A 16044-nucleotide genomic window follows, 5' to 3' on the forward strand; every position below is an offset into this window, starting at 1 on the left:
CTATTTTTTTTTTTAATTTTACTTTTTTATTTGGAACGTTATAAGATTTTCATTAACATACGTTGTTATAAGTTTGTAACAAGCTACTAAAAAATCTATCTTTTATTTATTCTTCTCTCTTTCTCTCTGAACAAATTTATTTGAAATAAACGTTTTAAAGAAAATCGTATATTTCAATTCTACATAATACGCATATACTGAATTACATATGTCTTCTATTATTTATCAATTAAAAACATTTCCTAGCGCTTGCGCTTTCGTATTCATTGTTCTCTGTAAATGTTTACATTTTGTCTCGAACACCGCGACTTTATTTTCCTATCTTTAGTCTGTCTCTGGCAATGGAGCTGTGATAATGACGTAAACAATAGTAACTGAATATTATAAACAACGATTTTTATATCATCACCATTCAAACAAAGGAATTATATAGAGAACAGAGCATAGATTAATCAGGTACGATTTTTTTATGATTATTATAAATTTAGGATATAACAGAAGGTCTTTAAATGTTGAATTTTTTCGCACACAATTTTCTTGAAAACTAAAACTTCGAATTAAAAAAATGTTACTTCTTTCTTTCAACTTATTTTTACATTCAGAATCACACACACACACACACACACACACACACTCCCAGTGTCGTATATATGTCGTATATATGTGTATATATTTATTAATTGTTTTTTTTATTAATTAATAGCACAAAAGGCAACATACAGTTTAAATGACCACGTTTACATTGAAAACAAGCATCAAGACGTTTTTGTTTAAAATTGTCGACAATGCTCTTCCGTAGCACTCTATTCCACGTTCATTAGTTCACGTCAAACTTTTACCAAAGAAATTCGAAATTATTCCATTGTAAGATATTTTCAATAGAAAATTTTGTATCATTTAATATAACAGATTTTAAGAATTTATTTGAAAAAACAATATTACTCATACTTTCGATAATATTTATCATCTACTTACGTCGATCTTTCATTCCTATAATCTTTTATTATATATATTATATATAATAAAATTTATATAATTAATATATATAATTATATAATATATTTTTTGTATACATATATGAATATAATGTAATATATCGTGTAAACATTTTTGCGAAACAAAAAATTATTTTTACTTACAATAGAATACAGAAATATAATACAATTTACATCAAAATTATATTTGCTAATGTATATATTAAGAAATATAATTCAATATATATTAGTTTAATTTATCTAACTTTTAAATAATTCAAAGTAACTTTTCACCAAGATTCGATCTTCCTTTCTCTCTCTCTCTCTTTATCTTTTTATATTTACTTTATTATTCGTTCAATAACGGTGAATCCTTGCACAATATCATCGTCCTTTTTCACTCGACATTTCCCATTTTCCGCGTACTTTGACAATCGACCGTAACGAAGCTACGTTAACCGAGAAGAAAGAAAGATAGGGGGAAAAAAGAAGAGAGATAGATAAAACGGAAAAAGAGAAATGCCTTCGACATCGCTCTCGTTATCGGAAAGTTTCTCTTCTCGCAAGTTACGTTCTACATTATTCCACGTAGATGTTAGGTGTCTACGAGAAAACATAAATTCGTTCGACGATTCAATGCTTAACCATTCGTCGTCTTACTCGAAGACTAGTATAAAGAAATCTTTATCGAATAAGCGAACTATTGTCAATTTGTATCTTTTTGTTTTATGTTTTTTTTATTTTTTTTTTATTTTTGACACAATAATTTTGATTTTATTTTTTTAAGTAGTACAAAATTATTCTCTCGGTCGATTTGTATTTATTAAATATAAATTATAATTTAAAATTTGAAACTTTCTTAGACCCCATTGTATTCATTTTATATAATAATAATAATATACTTTAATTATGATTCATTATTTCAATGAAACGAAATAATAGAAAAGTACATTATTTCTTTTTGTTCATTTTCAAGTAAATTATTTAAATTCAAAAACACCATACACACACACACGCGCGTATATATATACGCATGAAAATCTAAATATGTAAAATAATAAATCTTAATATTTTATTATATATGTTCCAGGTTCAAAGACAATAGAGCTTATCCTTGGCCAGGTGGTGAGAGTTATTTTATCCTTTATCCGGAGAGCGCGAATCAAACAATTTACACGCAAGATGTTAGACCCTCGGATGCTGGACGTTATTCCTGTCAAGCGAGAAACGACACGACAATCTTGGAAGGTGACATCACTCTCACCGTACTTGGTAAGCACTTCTTTTATTCCCCCCCCTGCCACACCCCTTCACCCTCATATCCATCATCATCATCATCATCATCTTTTTCTTCTTGTACATGTTATTCTTCATAATTATCTTTTAAGAATTTTACTCATTGAATTAATTATTCATTATAATAAATTATCAGGAACACATCATTAAAGAGTAGATAGAATAGAACAAATTTTCATGGGGATATAATATTGACCGATAAGCTGTGACGATCTTTTAAAGTGTTCACCTAAATTATGTCATTGAAATAAAACGATAATCGAGTATATTCCTTAATCGTAGTTAATTAAAGAATTCATTTGGATAATAGAGGTATTATTAAGTAGTATAGTTTTTTTTAATTGTTCCAAATACATTTTTGTGATAATAATTAATAGTATTTTATTTTGAAGAATTTTGATGTATTATACAGTACAGTGGTATATTTTATTTTAATAAATCTTCACTTCATCTCTCGGATAACAAATAAAAATTAGTAAATTTATAATATTAATAATAACAATATACAAATACTTTTTAACGTTATCTAACTTATGTTACGTAAGTAAACGAATGGAAGATTTATCTGATTATTTTTTGTTCATGAATAAAAATAAAAAATCAACATTGATCGAAAGAATACATAACAAATATGGAGATCACGATTATTCAAAATTACGTATATGGAAAAAGAAACGCATGAATGAAAAAAAAATAACAGAAAAACAAATCTATTCTCTTCCTCTTTATTTATGTTTCTCTTTCTCTCTCTCTCTCTCGTTTTCGTACTAGGGAAAAATGAATTTCCGCCGTGTTACTGGTCCAGCTTCATAGTATTAGACTTTTGCCTATCTCTGATACGACTAAAAGCCTCCGGACTTTTTAACTCTCCGAAAGAGATATATAGATATAAAGTTTTTGTTCGTCGGAGAGGAATGATGTTACGTGAAAAAAAAAAGGGAAATAGGAGGAAAAAGAAAATAAATCGGAATTGCTCGCGGCACGAAAATGACCGAACAAAGCAAGCGACCATACCCATTTTCTGTGTATCCTTTTCCTTCTCTTATTTTTTTTCTAATTTTTCCAATCGTCCAAAACTTGTAAATCTTATACAATATTTTTTTCATAACATCGCGGTACCTATATATTTTACATTTCAAATTAGACACAAAAGTAAAGGGATTGAGAAAGATAAATAAATAGAATTCTATAATATTCTATAGAAAATTCTTTTCTATAATACTTTTTCATTATCGTTAATTCATTATTCTCGAGATATTTAAAATATTCGAGATAAATTGTATTTCTTGTAATCGTCATTTGATATGTAACTTAACAAAAATTTTATTTAACGACACGTAGTACAACGTTATCAAGGGTATTTTTATTATTTTTTTACTGTTAAAGCATGCACATTTATGTAACATTCATATAAAAAGAATTACTAATATAGAACTATTTTTTTTTTATAAGAATTATATAAAGCATATTAAAATATACGTTTTAAATTACTTTACAATTTGATTTTACAAATATGATAGAATATATTAAAATGATAAAGGATAAAATTTTAATACAATACTCACATAATACAACCCACACTCATTTAAATTTCATAATACATACATATATATATATTACATACAATTATCGATTTTTATTCATCTTATAATTAGATTTATTAAAACATAGTTTTAAATAACAATATCTATATAAAGATTAACACTAGTAATATTTTTCTCAAATTTACACGTTTTCAGATTTATATAATATGATTTAAATTAATAAAAAGAACAAAAAATTATTATAATAATTTTTGCTCTCTATCTATATAATATCATTTACGTACTAACATACACACACACACACACACACACTTACTCTATCATAATAATCGAGAGATATAGTGTAGGCGCAGCCGGTGTATCAAATGACAGAGAGTTGCACGTTTTCACGGGGCAACAGGCATTACCGGTCGCTTCACGTCATAACTAGGTGTATCTATAGTCATATAAGCTACGTATTTATCCATACACATAAACATACACACACACATATATGTATTTATATATACATGTAGAAGCGCAGCGACCTTACGTAGGTGTAACTGACACACGGGGGCTTCGTGGAAAATGCTCCCACATGCGCTTCTCGTGCGCAACTTCTCGCATTCGGAGAACGGCCATTTGCCTTTGCGATTATTATTTTATACGTTATACCTACATACCACGAAGTATATATATATATACATATATATTATAATATACGTATTATGCGGATCTTCAACCTTTTCTTTCTCTCACCCTTTTTTCTTGTCCTTTTTTATCTTTATTCACCTTTCACCTTCCATTCAGTTCACACACGTGACATTATAAAAGGTAAACCACGTATGAAGCATTATTAATTATTGATTTTATCTTCGGTAATCTTTTGAAAGAGTAGTGCATCGTTTAAATGGAAGCCAACTTTTATTATGAATTATTAATATAATTTTGCATTAAAAAAAAAAGTAGTACGTTGGTTCTATAGTTTATTTTTTTTTTTTTTTTTTTTAGAATATTGCGTATATAAAAACAATTTTTGTTTTTTTTTCTCGATTAAATATATTTTTAATGGTTGTATAAAATAACATTCGTTGTTGTTTTTTCACATTTAATTCGATTAATATTCACATCGTATTTCGATCGTCGTTTAAATAATGTTTCTCAATCCAAAGATTGCTTGCTCGTGCTAATCATTTTTTTTAATTACCCATAAAAGAACAAAAATTTTGTTCGCTTTGTTTGCTGCGATATTAATTAAAAGAAAAAAAAAATATGAGGAATAATAAGATAGAACAAATAACAAGGAATTTGCGATATACTGTGATATTGCGATAACAGTGTTGTTTGGCATTGAAATGAAAGGTTCAAATCATTTATGGTATTTGTTTGAAGCTTGGATATCGTTCTATTCGATAATAAACGTGCTGTTGCCCTGCCCCATATCCCAGCAACATCGCGATGGAATTTCAAGCACGATTAAGCTCACAAATGATCGACCCTACCCCTCCTCCCCCTTCACCCTACACCCTATTCTCTCTCCATCTCTCTCTTTCTCTGTCGATCCTGTTGCACCATGTCGATTGCCGAACGATAATCGTTCCCGATCTAAATGCAATTTTGCGATCAGCCAATTACCAGCAGGACGCGATTTGAAAGCGTCGCGTTTAGTTTATCCTGGATGTATGTTTCTCGTACTACAAACCGACGAATGCACTCTCTCGATAACAATGCATTCATTATCTTTTACGAACGGCTCTACCACTCTCGATAAAAGTAATATATATTTATAATATAACGTTCTCTCCGTTCGTATACTTCGGTTCGTCACTTTTTCGTTATTCTTAATCAGAATAAAATCAACCTTATTTTTTGTTATGACTTGATTAACCCTTCGAGTGGTGAATACTTTTAACTGAAGTGTTTTGTAAAGATGGAATAATTTATTATTAGTGACTAGACTGTTTTTTCCCGTTGATTAATATTATATTATAATCAGATTCTATATAATAATAAATTATATTTAATAATTAATTATTACATATATTATATATTAAAATGCATTTTCATGTGGACAAGATTCAAAACAATGATCAATACGCAAACCAATATTACATTATTTTACATTCATATTGACAAACGCATATATGCGTTCATAGCAGTCAAAGGGTTAAAATATAAACTTGACGGATTAATATTTAGAAAAGATACGTCAGAGAAATTTGTCATCTTTTGTTGTTTAATCATCGTCATCATTATCATCGTCGTCATATTGTACTAATTATTAAATACATTGTATAGAGAATTTTAATAAAAAAGAAATGAATAAATTGTTAATTCGACGAACGGTGTCGTGTAATACATTTAGTGTTAACGATGTTGAAACTTGTCCGCTGTAACGTGATTATGGTTTCTACGAAATCGTTCGATCCTCGTCATCGTCGTCTTCGTCGTCTAAATATTTTTTATATTTTTATTTTGTTTATAAATTTCTTTTTTCTTTTCTTCCTTTTTTTAATCACGTCCTCGAAAATCATTTTTCACGGAAATCAAGGAGAATATAACGCGTAGTATGAGAGAGAGAGAGAGAGAGAAAGAAGCATTCTCGATACGTAGTTACGAAAACTCGCGATATGTTTAATATTCATATCGAGAACTCGCTCGTTCATTCGCTTATCCTGGTCTTTGCTGTGTATCCTCAGTCTTTTCCCTCCGATAAAACAACACTTTCTACGAAGAGGATTCGATTGTCGTTTCTCGGTACTTTTATTTACATCCTTGTCATACATATTATATATAATATATATACGATGCTTTATCTCTCGAAAGTTTACTTTGTTCAAATTCGACGAAACTCATTTGAATTAACTGCCTTTATTAACAATTTTCTTTTTTTTCTTTTTTTTTTTTTTAACTAAAAAATATATATATTTTATATATACTAAAAATAATACATATATTACAAAATAAAAAATATTGTCTGCGTGAAACAAACGAGATAATGAAAATTCGTAAAAAATATAAATGATTAAAATTAATTTTGCTGTGAATAAAAAAATAAAATATCGTCTATATGGGACACAAAGGAAAAAATTAAAGTACAAAAAATATAAATGATCAATTAATTTAACTGAAATATCTTTGCTCGTCCGAGATGATTTTAATTTTTAAAATATGTGTTAAACTAAATTAAGTTACCTATTAATCAACTTTTTTTTAAAAATAACAATTGTGTAATTTAAAATACCTTTTCGAATTTAATAAACTTTCAAAATTGTATATTAAATTTCGTCCATTCAAAAGCCTTTATATCTCATTGATGAGACGAATAAATAGACAAAGGTTAATCCTATCTGCTTCGGAGCTGATTTATTTCCAATATTCGTATTTAATAATATACCTACCAGACGTATAATTCTTTCCTTTTCTTTTCTTTCAATTATCTTATATCTGGAGAGAAAGAGAAAATGATCGAAGCGAGGCAAAAATAAAATTGAAAGAATTAAAAAATATTCTGTAAGTGTTCGTTATAATTGTCGTTCGTTTCAAACTATTCTATAATTAGTATTACACACATTGATATAATAATATAATACTATTGACGTATTAATCTATTTACTATTCCTAGAATAATCATCATTTTTAGCATTATAAATCTAAAGTTATAGGTAAATGTACATATTTCCGAAAGAATTATTCTTTCATATTCTATTTTTTTTTTTCTGATTAAAAGCATTGATATGGTCTTTCAACATCATTTTTATTTATCATCGGATACATCAGCAGAAAAAAGAACAAAGCAAAAATTCTACTAAATGTATAACGTTGGTACAACTTAATCGGTTTTTTCCTTATCTTATCAAAATCTACGATCCCTCTTTTCTACTTCATCGTGCAGATCGAAAAAGTTTTGAAAAGCTTAAAAAAATGATCATCCAGTTTCCGATACACATAAATACATGCGAGTATATATAGCAAGTTCGAAAAATATTTGTCTAACAATGTTCATTTATCATTTATTTCATGAAATTTAATATTTACAAAAAAGAAATATAATTGTAATACTTCGTGGCGTTTGTTTCAAAACACGTCTCAATCTGTTCGCTGTATTATTTATAATATTGTTTAAATATTTTATTATACTTGCGCCCACATTTATTTTCGAGTATATATTTTAACTCGGCTATTGAAAACGTTCGAACTTTCCGAATTTATTTCTATTCGTTTCATAAATTTTCAATGAAATTTAAGATTCGATAATTGTAGTAGTCGGACTTACAATTTCGGACAAACAATTTCTACGCTACGATAAAGAAAATTTCTAACAAAACTATATATATAATATAAATTCAAATATATATATATTATAAAAAATATATTATAAAAATATAATAAATATAATAAATATAATAAATATATATAATATTAATATATAAATTTGAGAATTGTGTGTGTGCTAGCTAATGATCTGCCAATGCAGTCGGTGCAACTTCTAAATAAGAAAATAATATAATCAATTGTGTTATATAAACAATTGAAATATGAGATGAACAAATTGAACAGGAGTCGCTGTATATATTTATACAAACGTATAAGTATATAAACAAGAAAAATAGAAGTGTATATACGACGTTGGACGACGTAGGTCGTCGTTAAAAAGGCATCCTCGAGTGCGGAAGGTTACTTTACAAAGCAACCGGTCGTGTCGCGGAAGAAGTACAATCGCACCTTCCAAAGCGTGTACTAGCTGAGACTTGCAACGGATTCTCTCTCACACAGCTGGTTTGAAAGAACGAACGAACTCTTGGCACGTACAAATCGTACGCTCATGTGTGCATCCTGTTGCTGCTGCTCTCTGCTCGTTGCATTTGCTGTGTTGCAGTTTGTTGCTTGGTGATATCGTACGAGTGCGAAAAAGACAGATACGTGAGATCGTACGTGTACCGTTCGATGTACTATGAAACAAATAGAGAGAGAGAGAGAGAGGTGAAAACATTGTTTTCAGTATTTCTCGAAGCACACATACACATTTTAATTGAAAGAGTACATTAGGTAGATATAATATTAAATATGATTATATTATTTAATTATTATTATTATTATTATAAATTATATTGGATTCATTGATATATAAGTTTTAAATTAAATTGATAAGAAATAGTTTTTGGAAAGTTTAGATATTCTTTTGTATATTAATATATATTAGGGAGTAACAAATTTGTTTTATTATTTAAAATTGTTTCTATTAATTTAAAAATTCAATATCAAAATTTCAATGTAAATTTGCGTAAAATTTCTTTCTCTCTATTTGGCTTACGATAAATGTCGAAATAGATTAAAATAATTTGTATGTATTATAAATGTATTATAAATTGAACGACGCTCGTTACTTTATTACTCATTGAAGTTGACAAGATATTTTATACCAGCTTTCAACGTTCGTTTAATACGTAATAATAATAATAATAATATATATAGCTGATAGATATCGCAATTAATAAAAGTTATTGATATGTTTTAATTTACATGTTATTACAACGATATTTGCCAATTTATTTTCAATTGGAATTTATAATCAATTCGAATATATACGTTTGATGTTTACGTTCCTTTAATCGCAACGTAACATTTATAAATATTAATAATAATATTAATTATTGATTTGAATAGCCTATATATAAATTGATCAGTAGAGTGAAAAGACGTAGGGAACGATTCAATTAAATCGTTTATACTAACTCATCGTAAATTGTCGAGAAAGAAAACGAATCGCGCGTTCTTAAAGCGGAATCGATATCATCCAAGCTAATTGCATTTCCTACGCTTTGTGCTTATCTCGGCGTGCTTACAACGCGTTTTTTAAGTAAAACGCATGAGCGTAGGTCAAACAGATAAAATTTTTTGTCCATACATACGTATATACATTCGTATATATCTGTCTGTTATAAGTGATAACAATAATCTTTGCTTCGTCATATTTTGCGAAATTTCTATACGATAAAAAGAAATTATTCGTCGCGGTGTTATTATCAATGTGGTAATGAAAGAGAACAACATTTTAAACGAAAAAAAGGAAAAAGAATAATGAATAACTTAACAATACAAAAGAAAATATATTTTTGTAATAATGATTACAAATACAATTCGTGTTTAATTGATTGTTTATATTATTACACGTTTAATATTAAATACGAATAAATGAATATTAATCATTTGGAAATATGCAAGGGGAGTCACGGAACGCGTGACGTTTCAAAGTAACTCGTAAAATATATATTATATGAAAAATGTTTTTGTGTCTCTGACAAAAAAGTGAAATATTTTCGACTCGTTAACGAACCATTATTGAAATAAGGTTCAACGATTTGGTAACCAATTATGTCACACAAGATATTCAAGCTCCATCGGTGTTGATGATCTGTTTCACGCATCCTATGGGAATTTTCTCTATTGGGATAGAGAATGCATATTTTTTTAAATTTACATCTCCGCGATTTGTAAATTAATTCGGAACGAAATCGTGATTACAGACCCGTTGAATTAGCAATGTAATGCCGAATAATTTATTTGTGAATATCTCAGCAATTATTCATTTTAAGCTGCAAATAGTATCATAATTTTTTATTCAGAATTTGATTCTTTATAAGAATTCAGAAAAAGAAATTAGGCATTCCATTTAAAAAAAAAAAACCGATGACTTGATATCTCATTAAAAAAATGACGTTGAAAAAAAATGTTATTTAACATTACATCCACCCCCTAATATAGCTTGATTATGCAAGAAAAATTTTCTAATACAATGTATATAATATTTTATAAATTATTTTGAAACGTCACGTTCCGTGACTCACCCCGCATATTTACAATATTCGGTGAAAAGCCGATGTGCTTGAATAATGAAGATAAATGAATTATTAATGTCAATAACATGTTTAATAACAAAATTTATTTTAGAGTTCTAATGTTAATTAACGCACGTACATGAATCACACATTCGTATTTTAAAGACAAATTTATAATACAATTCTATAATAGAATTGACCGAACACATAATAGTTGAACACAAATAATTATTCGTTATTCTTGAAATTCTTTTTACCTGTTAAACTTTATTTGTTATTCTTGTAACAATTCAATTAATCACATCCAACCTCTCAAACGTTATTAAGATCTTTTGGAAGAAACGTCATGGAAAATTTCGCGCGAAATACAATATATCACGTGAACGCGATAAATCACGAAACAATTTCTCTTAGCCAGACACACGTGCACGGTTTACGTGTGATCTACAGTGTGTAACGTAAAATCTAAACGATTTTTCTAAATTTAAAAAAAAGAAAAAAGGAAAGAAAAAAAACAATGAATTTCAAAATAAAAATTTCGAAACAGACGGGAAGATAAAAGAATAGAAGAAAAAGAATTCGTTATAAATCATTTTACGTAATTATAGATACATTGATATACTACCTTACTTGACATTAAATTAAATCAATTCATTAATAATTATCATCGTTAATAAACGATTCGTAATAATAAAATAATAATGAATAAAACAAGTCTCATACGCGTAACATAAATTGAGTATTTTACATATTATTAATTCATAAATAAATATCATTTTATTATTGTTAAAAAACTTGGTTTTACTTTTATATTTCTAATAGATCGATAGGACGTTATGAATCATGTTCGTGGTAAATCGATAATCTTGTTTTCTCGTGATTCAAGACGAGTTAGGGCAAATTAGCAATATAATATCTAGTTTGTAGAAAGATGAGATAAAACCTTTTCAGATGAAGCTAAACTGTCTTCTTGCGGTAATCTAATCTTTACTAGGAAAAACTAGGGTTGACGTTATCGGTGAAACGAATGCTGCCAACACGATCACTTCGTTCTTCGACTTCGTGTACACGTGTACATGCATACGTATATACACGCACATATATATATATGTGTATTTTCTTTTTCTTCTCTTTCTTTTCTCTATCTTTTTGCATCCGTAACTCATCCTTTAGTCGAAGGTTTAATACCTGGAACATGCAGTACCAAAAGAGATAGCGAACGTTTTCTCTGGTCAGACACACTCGACCTCGACCTTTTCGATCGTTCTTATCTTTCTTCCATTCTACTCTATTCCCCCATTGTACTCGCAAATTTCTATCGTATTCTCCTACTCTCTTTCTCTCTCTCTATTTTTTTTCTCTTTTTCTCTTCTTAGAATTCTATACATTTTTATCCATTTAAATAGAATAAATATCTTAGAATCGTATAAAATCTTGTTCACAAATCTTGTATAGAATAAACATGCATGTATAAAATAATGTTGTTATTTTTCCATGTATTGGTACAAATTAAAACGAAAAAAGAAACATAATTGTCTATGAGGTTTTCTTTTTTTTTTTTTATTAAAACTCATTAAATATACATTTGTGAAAATGAAGTAATAGATAAACGGAGGAAACTCTTTTTTTCTTTTTTGTATACGCAAGAAATAATAATTTATTGCAGTTATATCTATATATATATATATTTTTTAAGCGACAATCGTAGAAATGATCATAGTACTTTACGCGTCGATATATTTAGAGAAAAATTGAAATATGCGAATTGAAATTGAAAAAATCGTGTCATTCTCGTGAAGATCGAATGAAAATGAAAGATAGAGAATATTCGATTTTCTTTCGATAAAAATCCTGTACTTCGATTCCTTTCTGGATCGAATCAATCCTCGGTGGCTTTATTGGATCTCTTCGAAAGTTTGTTCTTTTATCTTCCTGTTCGGAGTTTCAAGCCCTTTGAAGGGATAAAGCTACGGATTTCCACACAAAGATCGATGATGATCTTTTTCATGTAATTTCGAGCGTAAATAAATCATCTAGAGAATATTAAAAAAAAGAAAGAATCGATATATACAATCAAATAAAAAAGAGACAATATAAAAAATTGCTTTTTTCAAATTGGAAAACACGTTTGACATTTTTACAAATCTTCGAATATTCCGAATATACGAACTACGCGTTTTTATTTAAATCCCTGTAGAAGAATAAAATCAAATCAAAGAAATAAAATCGACAAATGTAATAATAATTTGGTTTCTTTTTTCTTTTCTCTTTTGTTCCATTATTCACACAAATTATATATTATAATCTTTATAATATCGATAATTATAATTATAACAAATAAAACATTTTTCAATCAGGATTTTTATTCTATCATTTTGAGATTTATCGAATGTTGAACGGTGAATTATTTCGTTAATCTTTTTTCCTTTTTATTTTTTTGGAAATAACATTGTTAATCTAGTCGAGTAACTAAATAAATACGAGTTTATGAGAAAAATAGTGGAGAATAATTCGTGGACATACCACGACGAGGTGAAAATCACTTCTTGGAAGTACGCAGTCCGAGTTAATCTCATTAAAAAGTTTACCGCATTAGCCTCCTTCCCCTAGCCATTATTTTCTTGCGTATTTACGCTGGAAGGAAAGAAAGAAAGATAAAGAGAGAACGGGAAGAAAGATCTTCTAAGTACGTTTTTGCAAGAACTCGCAAAACGATGAAGTTAACTTAATCGCACTGTGTCATTGTCACCAAAATTATAGTCGAGTTATGTTGCTACAACTACTATTACTCCTACGTTGTATTATGAATCGTTTAGTGGTTTATATATATATATGTATAACAAACCAAGTAACCCATCTTCATTTTGATTTAAATCGTAATTAGAATTTAAATACACCTCGTGTGTGTGTGTGTTTTTGTAACTCCAAATTTTCAGATAAATTTTGCTTCTTTTTCCTCTTTTTTTTTATACTTTATTCTTTCTCGCGTTTGTTTTTTATTCGCCAACAAAATAATTGTCGTTGTAATGCAATGTTGATGCACCAACGTTCAAACGATTAGTCGTATAAAATAATTTATTTTCATTGTATAATTGAAATTCAATTTACACGGAAGGATGCGCGTCGTTAAAAAAAAAATTCTAAAATAATTTTAACAATTGCTTTTAACAAAAATAATAATGTTAATAATACAAAAATCATTATGCAAAAGACAAAAGATTATTTGTAACTTTTTACGAAGACGTAAAAAATTCGTAAAAATATGTCACTATAGAAAAAAAGATATAAACGAATAAATAAATAAAATAATGAGAAAAGAAGGTGGAGGGTGATAAAGGGGAGTGTAGACAAAAAAATAATAAAAAAAAGAATAAAAAAGGGGTTAAAAATCGTCGTTTGTTCGCGAAAAGATAACGCGTAGATAAGCGGATAAACTTTTTTCGTGGCAATTAGTGAAACGAATAGGAACAACGACGACGAGAAGGCCGAAGTTGGGCAAGCCTTTACATAACCAACCCCTAACCTCCTTCACCCCATGAGACTAAAGCCCATTAGAGTGACTTTCATTTTTTTTTGTTTCTTGTTCCCGTTGGAATTTTGTTTTACTGTTTTTTTTTTATCATTCATTCATTCATTCTCTCTCTCTCTCTCTCTCTCTTTCTTTTTATTTCTCTCGTTTCGCCATTCATTTGACACACAAATTTATTTTTCGAAAAAGTTAAAGTTAAATGTCGCTAAAATTTATCTTTAAATAGAAGGAAGAAGAAACAAGATCATCTTCAAAATATCATTCGATTCAAATTTCCCTTGTTTTCGTAGATCTCAAGATATTTCAAGATGAATTTTGATAACTAGAAAATTAATTAGAATTATCTAATTATACGCATAACTTCTCTTTCTTATTCTTCTTATTTCTTCGTCTTTCTCTTTTTTATTATAATATTTTCGATTTAAAATAAAAGTTTATTTATGGAAATTTGAACAATCTAATCTCAAGATTATTGTCAAAGACTCTTTCGGATAAATCCAAACTCACTGACTTGTTTATATCCACTGTCTAACTAATTTTATCTTACGTTCAAAAATTAATATAAAATATTTCTGAATACTACGAATTAATCTATAAATTAATAAGATTGACGAAAATAAAAATACAAAAAATAATGTTATGTACATATATATATATATATATATAGTATACTATGTCTACGAAACGTAATTTGAAATTTTTCTAAAAAATTTACTTTAAACTTTGCTATAAACTCTCTCTTTTTTCCCTCTCTCTCGCTCGTTCTTTATTCTTTTATTCTCATAAAAAATATTTCTTAATTAAGTACTCCTCCCGTTTGAGAATATCGTCGAGTAGCAAACTCTCGTTGAGTTCATAAAACTTTGATTCGTTAGAAAATCGATTTTACGTATATACATGTATATATGCTTTCATGCATATGTGCATGTATATACATGTATGTATTATATATATGCATACATATGTATACATACATTTACATAGACATGCATAAACGTAAGTAGTGATTTATATTTAATGAGGACCGAACTGAAAGTCTATGCGAAAAGATGTAACGGGTGTTTTCTCGTGGAAAGTATTCTCTCTTTAATTTCGAAGTTGACTACGATAGATTTACTTCTACGAAGGTAGTGCATGCACGATTGCATCTGTTCGATTCTCACATTCATTAAACATCGGATGGAACTTGTATCTTTAATGTCTATCTAAAATCTATATGTGCAAACACACACACACATACACACACATATATATATATATATAGGTAACACGAGTGTCAAAGATCGATAATCGAGTCAAAAGCTCTTCAACTTTGCTTCGTTGTTTCTATACCCTACCCGTTAGATAGAACGCCTCGATGATTTTCTATCATGTTACCTCTTCTACTTGTTCCTAAGACTGTATACGCGAGTAGAATGTGTGTTTAATTTTCGATCGAAGTATATGTCGATAAATTGTTATTATATTTATTTTATATATGTATATATAATTTCGGTATTTTTCTTGAATATTTGTTAAACTTATTTTTACATTTTTTTTTAAATGAAAAATATATATATATATATATATTATACAAATTTAAATAAACTTCTTGAAAAATAATCGAACGATAAGATTAAACGTAAACTTCGTTTAAATTCTCGAGACGATTTTCCGCATATTTGGTGAATTTCTTTCAGCTATATTGAAATGATTTTATACACAATTTCATGTTTGAAATTTTTATGTATATCTTTATACTTCAAAATAGGACATTTGTTAAACATTAAACTTTGAAATAAGAGATCATTTTATTACAACACCCTACACATGCTGAACTAAAAACTTTTCAATCTTCCTCTATGTATTAGACAGATTACATTTCTATTACATATATGTGTTAC

At 28.0% G+C, this 16044-nt stretch overlaps 1 protein-coding gene across 2 annotated transcripts in view; it reads left to right on the plus strand.

The window, feature by feature from the left end:
- Positions 1-16044, plus strand: part of LOC122525074 — a 155520-nt gene that overhangs the window by 102240 nt on the left and 37236 nt on the right. For both annotated transcript variants that reach the window (XM_043647652.1, XM_043647653.1), the window contains exon 2: positions 2065-2246. In XM_043647652.1, coding sequence (XP_043503587.1) covers positions 2065-2246 — 182 coding nt within the window. The remainder of the gene's footprint in view (positions 1-2064; positions 2247-16044) is intronic.

The sequence above is a fragment of the Polistes fuscatus genome, unplaced genomic scaffold (assembly GCF_010416935.1).
Source record: "Polistes fuscatus isolate 324 unplaced genomic scaffold, CU_Pfus_HIC Scaffold8, whole genome shotgun sequence".
In the NCBI taxonomy this organism is placed as follows: domain Eukaryota; kingdom Metazoa; phylum Arthropoda; class Insecta; order Hymenoptera; family Vespidae; genus Polistes; species Polistes fuscatus.